The sequence below is a fragment of the Gouania willdenowi genome, chromosome 18 (assembly GCF_900634775.1).
Source record: "Gouania willdenowi chromosome 18, fGouWil2.1, whole genome shotgun sequence".
Taxonomy (NCBI): domain Eukaryota; kingdom Metazoa; phylum Chordata; class Actinopteri; order Blenniiformes; family Gobiesocidae; genus Gouania; species Gouania willdenowi.
Window position 1 is genome coordinate 25,034,026 of NC_041061.1, and position 17,265 is coordinate 25,051,290.

The 17,265-nt window shown below is 36.7% G+C and overlaps 1 protein-coding gene across 2 annotated transcripts in view; it reads left to right on the plus strand.

The window, feature by feature from the left end:
- Window positions 1-4,809: 4,809 nt before the first annotated feature.
- Window positions 4,810-17,265, plus strand: part of zanl (zonadhesin, like) — a 75,119-nt gene continuing 62,663 nt past the window's right edge. The window contains exons 1-9 of one of the 2 annotated variants that reach the window (XM_028475034.1): window positions 4,810-4,984; window positions 7,172-7,197; window positions 8,026-8,172; window positions 8,279-8,544; window positions 10,357-10,441; window positions 10,512-10,664; window positions 15,792-15,959; window positions 16,041-16,138; window positions 17,125-17,203. In XM_028475034.1, coding sequence (XP_028330835.1) covers window positions 4,914-4,984; window positions 7,172-7,197; window positions 8,026-8,172; window positions 8,279-8,544; window positions 10,357-10,441; window positions 10,512-10,664; window positions 15,792-15,959; window positions 16,041-16,138; window positions 17,125-17,203 — 1,093 coding nt within the window. In that variant the 5' untranslated portion in view covers window positions 4,810-4,913. The remainder of the gene's footprint in view (window positions 4,985-7,171; window positions 7,198-8,025; window positions 8,173-8,278; window positions 8,545-10,356; window positions 10,442-10,511; window positions 10,665-15,791; window positions 15,960-16,040; window positions 16,139-17,124; window positions 17,204-17,265) is intronic. The other variant, XM_028475035.1, reaches the window with a different exon arrangement.

Consider the following 17,265-nt stretch of genomic DNA (forward strand, 5'->3'; position numbering starts at 1 on the left):
GTTAGAAGAGGACAGGATGATAAGAAAGTGACTTAGCAGTTTAACACTCGGGTGAGTGTTTGAAAGAGATGACTGACTCCGCTGCAGCTGCCAACCACACACACCCTGAAGCAGCGTTTGTTCACAGTTTTTTTTTTTTATATATACTTATAATATTGTATTGCATATTGTAATCTAAAGTGTTCTGACTGGACAGTGAATCTCTGCTCCTTCTCCTGGCTCTGTAAATGAGCTTTATAAATACAGGAGCTGGACTTCAGCCAATCAGAGATCTTTCTACCAACAGGGCGAGCCCATGAGGTGTTTTAAGCATTACTATTGGCTGCTCGAGCTGCTCAGCAAAAGTCAATGTGCGTTGACAATCTGAGAGTAGGGACAGTCCCACTCCCATGGCATTATATTCCAGCTGAAGTCTCTGACATGGCAAAGTAAGAAGAAAAAGAAAAACCGAGGTGGAGAAGCAACAGAATAAAGGCACAAATGTGTTCAGGAGGAACAGACTCTGCAGAGTTGGTGTGTGCCCCGAGTCAGAGAGAGAGAAAACAGACGGAATAAACAGCTTATTAAAAGAACAGACCCAATTCATCTGCAGTGTGGACGGAGTGTGTTTGCTCTGATCAGCTGGGATCAGGAGGCAGAGGAGTGACTGCTTGTGTGTGAGGAGCAGCTCTGAGCCTCTTACTGTCCTCACAGCAGCAAGTGATACGTTCTTTCATGTCTCTAAAACTCTCCAATAGCATAAGATAAAGTCCCTACATTTGTTACGAGTCTCTATGGATAAAATCATCGCAAAGAGTTCCACAGTGTGCACGTGCACAAGAAGACCGGTGAGGGGAGGGGGAGCGTGGAGCGCCTCACACTTCTACACACCACAGCTTAAAATAGCCATGTGTTTTACTGTAATGTGGAGTTTTCTGCTGAAAACAATAACAAGAGTGTGTGGATAGCAAAATAAAATCACAATAGTGATAACTAATCACCCTTGCAAGAGAGAGGCATAAAGTCTACGTCTACAGACACACCCACTCATGCATATGCATGAAGGCCCAAATACAGCCTGTTTTTAGAAGTGGTCTGAAAGTGGGGCTAAAACTCAGGAAAAAGGTGAGTTTGGGAAAATTAACCTAAAGTACTTTGTTTTTGGGGTTCTTAGATCAAATGGAGATGGGTGAAAAATAGCATAATAATGAACCTTTAGAGAGTACCTAAACCCCTGCTATATTACTCAAAAAACTGTCCCTACTCTACTCCCACCATTAGCCTCAAAGCACTGCAGTCTCACACACACATAAACCACATGCACGTTAGCGCACACGCAAAGACAGATGTCGATACACACAACATGTGTCTGTACACACATACACATAGCTTGATGAACCCTTTGATTAGACCAGAATCTGCTCTTTATAGAAGCACAGAATCAAAAACATCACTGCTACAGCGGCTGCTTCACACAGAGCATTAGACTTCCTTATTAAACTGTCAATCATTGCTCAGTGAGGGTTGTGATTGGAATAAACCCTCCTCCCTCCTCTCAGCTTTTATAGGAGGGGCGGGACTAACAGTGAAAGTTGATGATGCAGGGCAATCCTAAGAATCCGTTTCAGCCAATAGCAAAATTGAAAAAAGTGGGTTTGGGATTTAGTTACTCTTTAAGTAAGTTAGGTTGTAGCTGAATATGTGTAGTAAAATTTCCCAGAATTCACCAGTAGCCTCAAAGGAGGAAAACACTGTTGCTCCACTAAGTCTGGCTGTTATTTTGTCTGAGGCGGGATAGACGTAGTACTATCTTTTTACTGACTTGTTCAGTTTGGTGAGGTCGAAACAGATTCTTTACTTTGCCTGTGTTCTTCTTTAGAACCGGAATCGTCGGCTCCCACCAATCATCAGGTTGGCTTACTCATTCGATAAAACACCACTTTTCTTCCATTCTTTTCAGTTCATCTTCAACTTTGTACAGCAATGGAAAAGGAATTTGACATGCAGTGTGTACAACATATGGCACTGCATCATCATATACAGAAATACACCATGCTCACCATAAGCCTGTTGGTGGTTTGGAGTACGCCATTTCATCTACTCGCTTCACCAGGTTTGAATCTCCTCCGTTTAATAATCACTGCAGCCACCACTGTGGGTAAAGCTGTGACAGTTAGTACGTATGTATTACACATGCAAACCTTATGACAAAAACAGGCACCACAAACAGTTCCATGTTTGATACAATTGCTAGCACATGCTACATTAATTATGTTTTCACATTGCACATATTCATCAAATTTAAACACACTTATTAAGTATTAAGTATTGTGCGTGGAATGTCGGGTGCTTGAGAGACAAAATCCCATGGTTATGGTAGACGCCCCGTATGACACAGGCGCAGACCTTTGGTCGATAAAATAAATCATAGTCTTTGATTATCTTAGAGTTATCTGGTTTTTCATAGGTGTGGGACGATACACTGAGTTCACAATATGATACGATGTGCTCACAATCACGATACCATACAGTTTGTTAAGAAAGAGAAACATGGAAAAAAAAATTGCAGTTGGAAAAATAACCATGCTTTACATTGACTTTAACTTACAGACGTACTCTGAGTATGACCTTTATAACTCTGTAGGAATATAATAAATAAAAACAAACCATAGCACATCTGTGTGTAGTTGATAGTGTGGAATTTATTTAAATCAAACCCCAATCGATGATAGATCTTGAAATGTTTTAATATCGCAATATCTTGTGGCACGGTATACCTTCCCACCGTCAGGTTATTGTGGTTTCTTGATTGGTTCAGTGACTGTTGGTTAAAACCAAAAAAAGTCCCTCCAGCTTTTCTTTCTTTTCCTGGAATTTTGTCCCAAGTACAGCTCTCCACCAGGAAGTCGTCAATAAATCATTTATAATATGAACAATGCACAAACTCTCTTCGCAATAAATATATTCCCAGTGTTGTCTACGCGTTATGGGCCAACACACCCACTAAAGATATTTTCTGAGCAGTAATCACAGGGATAGCCCTTATTTCTCCGATAACACTCAGCAGTGTGTGTGTCATTGCTGGATGACAGATCAGAGGTTAAAGTGCAAATGGAAAATAAAGGTAATCTGGTTGCTATGTACAGGTTGATGTCAATGTGCTGAGTTTACTGTACTAGATCAAGACATTAAATGCCCACCAACAAAAACATGTAAATTATAATGAAAAGAGATATGTGTTCATGTTCCAGATTGACAGCAATGTTTTATATATAATGTATATATAATGTTTAAAAGTAGAGAAGGAAATAATAATATAAGAGAAATGAGAAAACATTGCGTTCACACCACCCTTAAAAGTATGTGTATCTCTCAAGTAGGAATAACTTGGATAAAGAGACTAATAGCAGCCAAAAAGTAGGACACTTTAAAAGAATGTATAAAGACATTATCTTTAGGAAATATGCTGGAGAATACTGTTTTTATTTTTGCATAACTATAAATGATAAATCCTTATTTGAACACTCTGTACGACCATAAACGAAAAGTATATGTGCTTTGTTATTTGTATGACTTTAAATTGTGCTTTTCTTTTTCTTTGATTGTACGACTATAAACAATTGTTGAAAATGTACAAGCATAGACTCATGCATGTGTTGTTTGCACGAGTCTACGCTGAAAGTTTGCCTTGGGATGATTTAGAAGCACGAGAGGGCAAGGTCATTATAAGTTCTTTGAACTCTTTCCTGCTCCTTTTGAGCAAAATTGTTTTAGTTTTGTTATTATGTAAAACAAGTTTGTAATATGCAGCTCAAATTACTAAATAAATAAAATGAAATTAATATATATATATATATATACACATCCAAGATCCGATCCATAACTCATCATGGCTGCAGGCCTTGAGCACCAGAGCAATAGAGGCCAAGATCTATCACACCAGACAAGACCCCAGGTGTAGACTGTGCAAAGAGGCCCCTGAGACAATCCAGCACATAACTGCAGGGTGTAAGATGCTGGCAGGGAAAGCTTACATGGAGCACCATAACCAAGTGTCTGGCATAGTGTACAGAAACATCTGTGCAGAGTGTGGGATGGAAACCCCAAGGTCAAAGTGGGAAACACCTCCAAAGGTGGTAGAAAATGGCCGAGCTAAGATCCTGTGGTACTTCAGACAAACAGAATGGTAATGGCGAACCAACCGGACATTGTGGTGGTGGACAAAGAGCAGAGGAAAGCCATTATGGTTGACATAGCAATACCGAGTGACTGCAACATCAGGAAAAAAAACATGAGAAACTAGAAAAATACCAGGGCTCAGAGAATAGCTGGAGGGTGAAGGCATCAGTAGTGCCCGCGGTCGTCGGGGCACTTGGGGCAGTGACCCCCAAACTGGAAGAGTGGCTACAGCAGATCCCAGGAAATACATCAGACGTCTCGGTCCAGAAAAGTGCAGTTCTAGGAACAGCAAAGATACTGCGCAGAACCCTCAAGCTCCCAGGCCTCTGGTAGAGGACCCGAGCTTGGAGAAAAAAGAGTTAATATATATATATACATATAAATATATAAAGCTCTTTGTCCAAATGTTATTATAGTGTGTATGCTGAATGAATGTGTCATGTAATCAAACTGTTTGATGTATTACACAAGCTTTATTATTGCTTACAGTTCTCATTTGTACAGTATTTGATGGGCATCTCCACCCAAGCCATGAACAGCAGAGGGGTCAACAACCACTCATACACACCTGTGAGCTCACACCCAATGAAGACACACCCTGTTCCTATCACACAGTTACTTATTTACACACATTACAACACCAAGTATCGCAGCAATTCAGCATCTAGGACCCCTAACGCCCTCACACCCATCCTTGTCCTGTATAAAAGCTCAGGTTTCCCCAACCCCAGTCTAAGGATAACTAAGTCTTAGTTATGGAGAGAATAAAGTTCATGATTTTGCTTCTGTGGATGTGCTGCTACAAGGAGGCAAAGGCAGAGCTAAGGTGAGCAGCAGACTTAAAAACTGGTTACTGTATTTCATAGTGTACAAATATGGTACACAAAACAGGGCTCTTTCATATATGTCTTCTGATGAAAGTCTTATTTCACCAAATTGTCAAATAAATTAAAAAAAATTAGTTGGACACATTTTTGAATTCAGTTGAACTTTTTTGCTTCTGTCTTAAGTTACAATACAGAGATTACTTCTTACTGGTTCTATTTATTATTATTATTATTATTATTATTATTATTGTGCATTTTATTCAGTTTTCATCCTATCTTTGTTTGCATTTAGTCTTGTTTTCATCAATGAATAGTTAATAACACAGATAAGGTCAAACAAATATTCTAATATCAGATTTACCAACACAATAAGTAGCTGATTTCAAAGTTGAAGGGGAAATATTTTATTCAAATAAAGTAAGTTTCTTCATCCCATATTGGAAAGATTTATATAAATTCAGTGTATCCTATAAACTTGATCAGCAGTAGCTGTTCCCGTATAGTGATCAAAAAGAGTTACCCAAATGAGCAATGTGTGAAAGATAAACTGAATATGGAGGACCAATAGTCTTTTCAAAGGTTAGATCTGCCCAAGGAAGTGACCCCAATCCATGGGGTGCCCCTGAATTTGAAAACCTAATGTCATTTATTTTATTGTTAATGGTAGAATAGTTAAAAATGGAACATTAGTTTGTTCTTAGTCAAATTGTCCATGTTCACACGGTATGATTGAAGTTGTTTCCTTACATGGTGAACAGAAACCGGACAGTGGCACTATTTACTCCATTTAAAACTTCATCTGAACCATCAGCCCAAATATATATGTTTATACAATTTCTTTTTTTTTCAGTGATAAACTTCATTATTCGTTATTTTAAAATTTATTCAAAGATGTTACTGTTTGTAGTTGAGCCTTTTTAATAAAACTAAATCAAAATCTATCAAATTTTAACCTCTTTTTGAAACTCCCTTATTCCCAAACTATGAACTTTTATCTATTATGATTTTTTCCTCTCTTTTTGATCTTAATCTCTGTTTGATTGTTAATTTAGTCTGTGTAGCACTTTTTTACCTCTTGTTTGCAGAATGTGCTATGTAAATAAAAAAGGTTCTGACTGGACATAGGAAATGCTTATTTGGTCGTATATTTAAACAACAGTACTCAGAGTGTAAACCAAGCCCAGCACCAAATATCTTCTTTGTCAGATATTATGCTACCATGATCATTCAAACTTTAAAGGCTTGGAAGACATTTCTATCGCCATTAATAATCATACAGTAGGTCCAAATGTATAAATGTTTCCCCCTCTCCCTCTTTTTTAAAAAGAAATTGCGTTGAAATGCACAATAATAACACATTTCACAATATTTGACATTTTGCCAATGATGATAGATTGGGACTTTTCAATGTTGGAAACACATCCAGAATCAGTATATTGATCAGGATCCCCTCCAATACGTCATAGACTCTTCTATGTAAAGGTCTATCTTTAAGTACTTTAACCGTAATCCTGCTAACAGTAAAACAAATAAATAAATAAATAAACGTCGGTGAAAATATAACCTCCTTGGCGGCGGTAATATTCATCTTGTGTTCATCAATAAAGGTACCGTATATTATGCAACAATATATTGTAATATTAAAATGTAAGAAGGTCTATCTCCGATGGTAAGAGTGGTATTGTGATATTGTGAGGTGGGGCGGGGCGCTGTGTAGACTGTTCCAGTTTGACGTTTTAGAAAAATTGTTTTTCTTTTCTCTTTTTTAATATTGTCTTTATGGCTGTCACAGATTGTTTTTGCATTCTATTTGCAGAGTGGCACTTTTTCACTTAAAATTGGTCTAATTTATGTTATTGTTTATTTTATTCTATTTATATTCCTATTGAGTTGAAAGGTTTATACCATGAGTAAGTATGACAGAACGACCAGTGTTAAAGTTTAATAAAAACATGACTTTTTATCCAACTATAATTTATTTTCTCGCCTTTCAAAATATTATTATATTGTGAGTGAGCCCATTATCATCTATCGTGTCCCACCCCTATTTTGTGTTTTACACCTGTGTTAATCCATTGTTAGGTTGAGTCTGTTTTTCTTGATCATCTTAAGTTTCTTCTTTGGAAATGCTTTGGATGCAATAGTTAACCTTTGTTCTGTTCCCTTTTGTTTTTGTTTTTTTGTAGCCAGTGGAAAGTTCAGCGTGACGAAGGTAAGAGTGGTGTACTTTGTGTCACACAAAGCTGGGACAGCCTCAGCACGTGATTCACTACACCTATAGCACTCTGTCCTTCTTATATGGCACATTGCCTGTAATCATTTAACTATAGGATCATAAACTCATTTCTGCCTTGTTGTCGATTCCGTTTTTTTTTCAAAGTCAAATTTATGGAAGAAGATTAGGGCCACTGAGAAAAAAAACAGCAACCGGAAGAACAACAACAAACTTTAAATCGTATGGTTATCTTTTTTGTCTTTTTTGAAATTTTTTGGTCTAAACCTTTTTTTATTATTATTTGTTAATATATGAAAATAAATGAAGACTAAACACAGACAAAAAAGACCATAACCATATGATTCACAAAAAGTGTTCTATAATAGTACTTTTTTTTCAGTGACCTTAACCTTCTTCTGTACAAATTTCAGAAATGTTACATTAAAGTACCAATAGTGTTAGTGCACGAGTGTTTTTAAATAGTTACACATTCCATCATGTTCCCATTTTTGAATTTTTCTGCTGATCTGAATGCAGATGTTAATGAATGTCTCAGATGAATTGATGAACTAATTAATAGAAATGTAAAGTTTAGTGCTAGGCGTAAACATATTTACAGATGTAACTATTACAATACAAATGTATTTGTTGTAATTCTGGGCTTATTTAATCCGTCTCTGATTCCTTTATCATTCTACTAATGTGTGTGTGTGTGTGTGTGGAAAATAAAATTGAAACACACATTTGTCATATTATTTTGCTGTTTGTACATTAAAGATGATGTGTCATGTTTTCTTAAATATTATGTTGTGCACATGTCAACAGGAGTGCTCACCTCCTGTGATTTTAACAAGGACAGCGAGCCATTCTGCAACTTTACACAAGACACGACAGATAACAATGATTGGATTCGACAACAAGGTCCAACTCCGACGCCGGGTACTGGTCCCAGTGGGGACTACCCCGATGGAAGTCAGTATCTATATGACGGAAACTTAATTCATTATACATATAGCCATCTTCCTCAATTTGGTTATTAAAAACACTACCAACACTTCTTCTGTCCCGTCTCTTACAGAGGGCTTCTATATCTATCAAGAATGTGACAATATGTCTAATGGACAAAAGATTCGTCTGCTGAGCACCACCCTGTCCACATCAGCCTCTCAAATTTGTGTCCAGTTTCACTATTTCATGTATGGCTCTGACAACACGAATGTGTTGAGAGTTCTTTCAAAGACGGGCGGAGAAGAGCTGGAGGTTTGGAAGAAGACTGGCATCCAGAGTCCATCCTGGTTAAAGGCATCAATCACTGTGTCCAAACCCAGCACTGATCCCATGACTGTAAGTGTTACCACATCACTGCACAATTTACCATCTAAGAAAAGAACAGTGAGGCTTAAAGCATGTGCTATGATAGGGTATGGAGGCTTATTGCATTCACAGAAAAAAAAAAAAGTTTCGTTTTTTTCTGAAGTGATGAGATAAAAATAAGTAAATAAAACAAATTTTGCCCTGTTTTACTGTTTTTATAGGAAATATTTTTTTTGGTTTTTCTGAAATGAGATACATTTTTGTAGGAAAATATTTTTCTTTTTTTCTGAATCAATGAATATTTTTGGGTCAATGAGATAATTTTACAAGGGACAAACCAAAACATATTTCCTATAAAAACGTTCCTCATCAACTCAAAAACCGAAAAATGATTCCTATGTCATTGATAAGGGTGAATGTGTGTGGCTAAGCCTCCCCTCCTAGTGACGCCTTTGGACAAAATGTTTCCTTTAAAATTCTGAGGGTTTAAGAAACTCAATCTCCTGAAGTTACTCTCAGAGCTGGGATTTGGTTTGAGGAATTGAGTGAAAAAACTAATAATGTTGCTGAAAAACACTTGTACTTGCTCTTCTTTGATGTACATAAAATGATTTTACAGTACTCCTTATCAGTTTTTATTATCAGCAAGCAGGTTATAAAACTGTGAAACAAACTTGGAGGTGAGTGAATGCTGAGGTTGAGACAGACGTGTTGATAACATGTTCAGCAGCTACGCCCTGAGCAATAAACCTGACTATCATATTTACATGCAGATATGGAGGTGGTTTGCTCACTTTCCAAACAGGTGCTCTCACAAATAATGTCATCTAAGGTTCTTATATACAGTATTTGATTGTGTGCTATGTTGAGTTCACTGAACATAAATACAGGATGACTGAAGCAACAAATACATTACTTTACATTTTCATTAAAGATAAAACAACATTAAATTGCTCCAAATGTCTAAAATCAATCAGAAATAATGTTTTCCAGTTTAGCAGCTACTTTTGATGAAGAGATGTTTATTGTGAAGTTTAGACATACCGACAACAGTTTCAGTTTTGTTTATTAAATGTGTCTATTTAGATGAAATGGACTAAACAAGTTAACTCAAAGAATTGAGATGACTAAAATGAAACTATATGTAAATTCAAGTTTCTCTAGAACTCAAATATTAAGTTTATCACTTGTTATGTCAGGGTTCCCAGCTGTCCATATGATGGTGATTACAGTGAAGTTGATAAAGTTTACTTTTCTTAGACATGTACGTGCAATACTAATTGTAAGGGAGGCCTGGTACCAAGAGAATACTAACACAATCAAACTTTTAATCTAATAAAATAAAAAGCACTTTTTGTTCTGTAAAACAACATTTCAACCTGAGGAATGGTTCTATTCAAAAGAAAAAGTTCTATATTAGCCATCATTTAGTAGCCATCCTTTCTCCTCTGATGACCAAAAGCATTTAGCAACAGCTTAACATCTTCACTACTCACAAAGGCTACACACACACATTTGTATCACACTCATTCTAAAGTTTCACCTAAATTTCCAGGTTATCCTATAGATTCCTGATCCAAAACCTTACTTTCCTTTTTTTTTATTCAAAAATTACATTATACATCTTGTGGCATTCATCTCAAAGTCTGCAAATGTGTATTCCTCTTTAGAAATGATTCATCTCAAATTGAAAACCCAAATACTCTGCTTACTTTAGTAACATTTAGTTGAAAACCTTTTCTCAACAATTAATGTCATTGTGCTGCTCAGACCCTCATTACCTATCATAGCTATGGAAAAACAAAAAGTGTTTATTGTAATGATGTATTTTCTCATTTGCAGATTGTGTTTGAGGCACAGAGAGGCTTTTCTTCATCCTGTGACACAGCTCTGGATAACATTGTTATCAGCCAGGGAGCATGTCCATGTGAGTAAAAATACACACACACAGACACACACTAACTACTATTTCTAATCCGTTGCTGTTTGGTCCTCAGCCTGTATCACTGGCTGTGACTTTGACACTCAGGACGATCTGTGTAGCTGGACGACTCACACAGACAGTCCAGATGTGTATGGCTTCATTCAGTGGTCAGGATCAACTGAGACAGAAGGCACTGGGCCTGATGATGACTTCTCCAAACCTGGATGTAAGTGTTTAATCGATGCACAATCCAATCTTTCTTCAAGTTTCATGTCTGCAGAGGTGATAAGTAACGAAGTACAAATACTTTGTTAGTGTATTTAAGTAATTTTTTTTGGTATCTGTATATTATTGAGTATTATTTTTTTTGGCTACTTTTTACTTTTACTCCTTACTTTTTAAAACAAATATCTGTACTTTCTACTCCTTGCATTTTGAAAATGAGCTGGTTACTTTTAAGACCTTTGAAGATGACGCCATGACGTAAAAAGACACAGGTCCCTTAGTTTTATGGTTGACATTTTGAAGTTTTTAGAAATGTTAAACTCAAAACATCTCTGGGTTAAACTGAGCATTTTTTTTCTTCTAAAAACTTTTTATTTACATAATGATCTAAATTCTCCAGGTGTTCAAAAGTAGCAGATTTAACTTGTTTCGATGTATCAATCAATCATCAGTCAATCTTTATTTGTATAGCGCCAAATCATAACCAATGGTATCTCAAGGCACTTTACAGTAGAGCAGTCTTAAGGACGGACTCAGTATTCAAACCCTGTCTTATTATTTGATGGGACATTTGTTTTACTTTTTTACTTTTACTCAAGTCTGGTTCAAAATGAGAATTAGAATAAATGACCAAAGAAAAATAACAAGACAATGCAGTTAAACTAATTTTCAAGTCACTTTACAAACATCGGGTCTGGTCACAGTACAGTGAGGATGGAGGTTAATGTAACTAATAGACTAATTACATCTACCCTTTAATTATTCTATATGAATGCTATAACCAGCTTTTTTATTTGGGGAAAAAAGCCTTGAGGAGGCAGCAGGGGAAAGTTTTGGAACAAATTTAGCTTTGGTAACACATTCATTTTCAATATATTGACTCTCCCGATCATAGATATTGGTAGAAGCATCCATCTTTCAATTAAATGAGTTAGATCTTCCTTTATGAGATCAAAACTACCATTTCTTTCAGATCTGGCAAAATTTGGATTCCCAGGTACTCAAACTGTGAAACTACATTAAATTGTGATACCTCACGAGGTGATTTGTTTATCAACAGTATTGAAGACTTGGTTGTGTCAATTTTGTAACCAGATATCTTATTAAATTACTGTATTAATTCCAAAATGATTGGTATTGACTTGCTTAAATTTGTCAAAAACAAAATTACATCGTCCGCGAACAGCAAAATTTTGGTCCAACCGAGATCCCACTAAACTGAGGGTGAGAACGCAAAGCAATAACAAATGGTTCAATTGCTAATGTGAACAGTAAGGGGGAGAGAGAGCATTCCTGTCTACAACCTCTGCTAATCTTAATTAGTTCTGAAATATTTTTATTTGTCATAATTTCAGCAGTTGGATTCTTGTATAGTATCTTCACCATTTCAAAAAGGTTGCCCCACAGCCAAATTTTTCTAGAACCTGAAAAAGTCTCTGCTAAATCGTGGGTCGTGCATGGTGTAATATACATGGGGTCACGAGAAGCGATTAACACCTCACGTCCAGCTCCCGATCAGCAATCGTAGGTCGTAAGTCACTCCTCGTGAGAGTATCACACAGTTGAAGCAGTGCCACGGACCGGCTTACCATAAACGCTCACACTGCGCATGCGCGAACACTGTAGGACCTCTGTAAAATTGACGATCAGTACTCCCCACGTCTGTCCAGCCAGTTCCTGGTCCATCACGTCACCGTCTTTTCTTTTTTAAAGCTCTTTTTGCTGAGATTTGTGAGCGTCTCTCCACTTCCGGGTTTTTCTTATTCGTCTGTTTTAATGGTGACGCTTCAGTGTTTTTCTTCTTCTTCTATTTTGTACGTTGCATTTCCGGAAACAAGACCCCGACGTGTCGTGTATGAACGCACAGTGTGAGCAGTCAGATCGTGTCAGAGTGTTGGACCGTACAGTGTGAGAACATGCATCGTGAGCACATTCGGGCTCTGCCTCTGAGTCGCACAGTTTGACCTGGAGCTGAGTACAACGATTAAAAAAAACACAGTGTATCCCAGCCTTTAGTCATCTATTGATAGATCAGTGTCAAGTACATTATTATAATGAATTGTATTTAACAATCTCCTTACATTGTGAAAGCCCTGCCGACCCATTATAATTCCATTCTGATCCCAGTCAATTATGTGAGGTACAATATTTTGTAGTCACCTTGAACAACACTTTAATAATTATTTTTGATCCGAATTCAATCGGCTAATGGGTCTAAAATTATCACATTTATTCATGGGTTTACCTGGTTTTGGTAAAAGAGCTGTATTCATCGTAGAAGGGAGACAGTTCGACTGAAAAACTTCTGTAATCATTTTCAACAGAGGGCCCACCAATTTGTCTTTAAATTTCTTATATAGAACAGTGGGGAGACCGTCTGGTCCTGCTCTTTTCCCTGGCTTCATATTGTCAATGGCTTGTCCTATTTCTTCTTCGGTCATTTCTAAGTTTAGATCATTTTCATTGTCCTTTGAAATCCTTGGTATATCCAAAGTATTCAAAAATACATTTATTTCTTCTGATTGTGTAGTTGTTTGTGCTTTATACAGCTCTTCATTAAAAAAATTTAAAGGCCATATTAACTTCCTGTGGATCTTGGCCATCAGATAGTATCGATGTGATAAGTAGTTTAGATTCCAATTGTTTTATTTGCCATGCTAAGATCTTGCCGGCTTTATATCCGTGCTCATAAAATGATTGTTTGAGGTGCAGAAGACTTTATGCATCTATAAAATAGGAAGCATTTAAGGCATTCCTTAGAGGTCATATAATTAGTTATACAGCTCATAAATCCAAAAAGAATCAAGAAGTTAAGACACAATTAGAATGTAAAATGATAATACTTCAATATAAGATTAACACAAACTATAACCCACAATTATAAAAAGAATTATTGACTGTGAGAGAAGAAAACGATAAGCACTTTAGATGCTGTTGTTTGTGTGGTGTTGATTTCAAAGGAAATATAAATTTGTTTACAAAATGTGACCATTTATGTTGAAATTGCCACAGTGGAGGGTCTCTTTTAAGCTTATCATCTTTTTATACTGTATCAAGCAGCAGGGAGCGTGGTCTGAGATCACGATGTTACCATAAGAGCAGTCATAAACTTTGGATTGTAATATAGTAGAGATGAGAAAGAAATCTATTCTAGAATAAGTCTGGTGAGTGCCTGAGTGGCAGGAGTAGGTTTTAATATTTTGATTTCTTTCCCTCCATATATCTATTAAAGTTAAATCTTTCATGAATCTATAAATTGTAGCTTTACAACTAGCATGTGACTGATCTACTCCACTTGATCTATCCAATTCTGGGTTGAATGCACAATTACAATCTCCCCAATTATGTGTGATCCCTGAAGAATAGAAAGAGTAAAAAAAAAAAAAAATCATTGTAAAAATCACTATCATCCACATTGGGTCCAAACATTTGTCAAATTCAGAAATTCAGAAAAAAAGAGTACCCTGGAGAATTAAATACCTTCCTCTTATGTCTTTGATAGTATTTTTAATTTGAAAGGGAACTGACTCATGTATTAATGTTAAGACTCTTCTAGACTGTGATGTAAATGCTGCTGTATACACATTAACCCACCACCTCCTTGACAATGGCTGTCAAAATTAACAGCCACTGAAAGAAAATGCAGAGTAAAGCGTGCGTGTGAGGGAGAGAAACATCTGGAGCTCCATGCTGTTGCTTTGGACACGCCAGTGAGCTTGTGTGTCTTCTTCTCTACATTTCAACTCTCGTGTCACATTGATGGCAAGGAGAATCAGGCCAGAATCAGCTGAGCAGCTGCATAATTTGCAGCGATGGCACAAGGTTCACTTCAGAGAGTGTGCGTGACACAGCCTACTCAGGAGCCCAGACCTGCTGGATGATGCTTTCCATGGACTGATAAGAGCAAAGTTACAGGAACTGATGGAACAGACACATTAATTTAGGGGGAATAAAACATTAGGTGTTAAAGTTTATTAAACATAATTTTTATTTGTTTATATTGTTTTCTACATTATGAATGTCTGTGCAGCAGACAGAGAAGTCCACCTGCCTCCAATTAAACTTCCTCAAATGTCATTTTGTCCTTCTGTGCACTCACATGTCCATGTTAATTAACAAAATGTTCATTTAAATAGGGCGGTCTTGACCACATTTATACGCACACCTATATGTGCTGCAATGTCAGTGAATTCCTCACAGCAGGTGAGAAAATAGTACCACCAAATGATTTAAGGACGCAGCTGGTTTACCATCCTTTATTTCAGATCTTAGTGAATCTGCCCCAAAATTGTTTTTTGTTCCTTATGTTTTTTGTTTTCTTGTCCCTGCTTGAAAAGAAGAATAAATCAAATTAAATAAATTATTAACCTAATGAAAATTCTACTCGGCAATAAAACTGATTCTGATTCTGTTTTGTCAGAACAACCTTCTAGTCTGGGCTGAAAGTGAAAGCATGTGTTTAGAAAGTCATTAAATTTCTCCAGTTTGATGACAGCAAGCCTTTTTTCAATACTGATGTGGTTCTCAGATATGTGAATAATGTGAGCTTTTAAAATTTCATCAACTATAGCATAACATTGTCCAAATCAAAAACTCTGCATCCAGAGGATTTTTATGCAACATTTTTAAGCAGGTAAAACACTTTACTTGAAGTTTTATGCATAAGGCTGACAATACGCTGTCATTATCTGTCATTACCATGGATACGGTGTCATGAAGGCTGTCATTAAGTGTCATTTGCTAAATTATGACACCTTTGGAGCTATGTTGCCATTTTTTGGGTTAGGTGGAGTGATCTAGTGGGGTTAGGGGTAGGGTTAAAGTTTGGGTAACAAACGGCAATTAATGACAGCCTTCATGACACCGTATTCATGCTAATGACAGGTGTAATGTCATAATAATAACTGTGTAATATCAGCCTTTATGTATAAAAATTAAATAATAGTGTTACCAAAAGTGAACTATAACATTAAATCCAATCAGACACCGTAGACATTACCACTAAGAGGAGTGAGTAAAATACTTGTACAAGAATAAGACTAAGGTTTATTCACAGTTTGTTGATTGCTTTTCAGATTTTAATTAGGTTTATTAATTATTTTGTTTGTTCTCACCTTTACAAACATAGTTGGCATGTACATGTTGATGGATTCGCTTGATTACATCGCTGGAGCAAGTGCTCAGATCCGAAGTCCTCAAATTAATCCTTCTTCTGGATGTTTGGATCTTACCTTCCATTATTACTTGTATGGTACCAGCGCGAACATGCAGCTCAGTGTCCACACCATCACCGCAGGTAAAATTGCCAAGCATCTCATTTATTTGCAATGGATGCCACACAAGATTTGGATTGGTATTAACTGTCTTTGTTTACCAGGAGGAACTGTTGGACCTGCTCTTTTTACTGTAAGAGGAAACCAGGGTCAGAGTTGGAAGCCTGCTGAGGTCAGATACCAGGGAAGCACGAATATTAAGGTAAATAGTGGACTTATTTTGTCATTACCATCTATATATTCATGTGAGAGATATTCAATATTCGCTTCTTTTTTTTAGATATCCAATATGCAGATATTGTCCAACGCTAAATACGCGATTTCCGAAATTGACCGACACAGACATATACATAGAGCCCCTCCCCTCCAACCTAATTTAGGTCACAATACCATGGAATAAACCTGATAAACCTGCTTTTAATATTATGCCCCACTGGATGTTTTCCACAAATAAACATCATCAATGCAAAATAGGATACTTCAGTAATAGTAAAAGTACCATATTGATTTGTAAGATGTTGTCTCAAACAACAGCTGTCTCAGCCTCAGTAGTCGTCCAGACTAATTATCCAAGCAGTTAAACAGTTATAAGAACTCCACAACAAACAAGGTTTACTGTAAAACACTAACAATACAGAAAAAAATAACCTTTCAATATTGTCCAACAAACATCACATATACCATTTCTTATATTGTATGTATGTACATATGATGCAGGTCGCTTTACATAGTTATCAAGTTAGCGTTAGCCTAAGCAGGCTAAGCTGGTTAAGTATGTGAACAACAATAAAATGACTGAAATACATAATGAACACTGTCTACCAACTGAAAACATTTACAGACATTGCTTTAGCACACGGAATGGGGGGCTAACAAGCAGTTTCTCGTCGATCCCACCAACTCACAGGGGGTAATATTCCTGGACATCTGGTTTTGACAGGAAACGACCCGCATTACAAAGGTCAGGGTGGGAAAACCAAAAAATATTATTTCCACCACGAGACAGCACTGTAACTCATTACCAAATTATATTTATTAACACAAAGCTTCTTTAAGAACAACCGCACATTAGTGATACTAATACTGATGTCAACAGGCATTACATTTTATGGCAAATAGTGATTATATTGCTCATCTCTAATTTTTGTGTGAAAGTTGTCTTACTTGTTACACTTTTATGTATTACAGTTTGTTATTGTGGGTACATATGGAGAAACTTCCCTGAGTGATATTGCTGTTGATGCTGTATGTGTCACAGCCTGCACGGGTAAGGAACAAAACTAAATACTCTTTTTAGCATTGGAAATACCAGTTAGCATATTTTTTTTC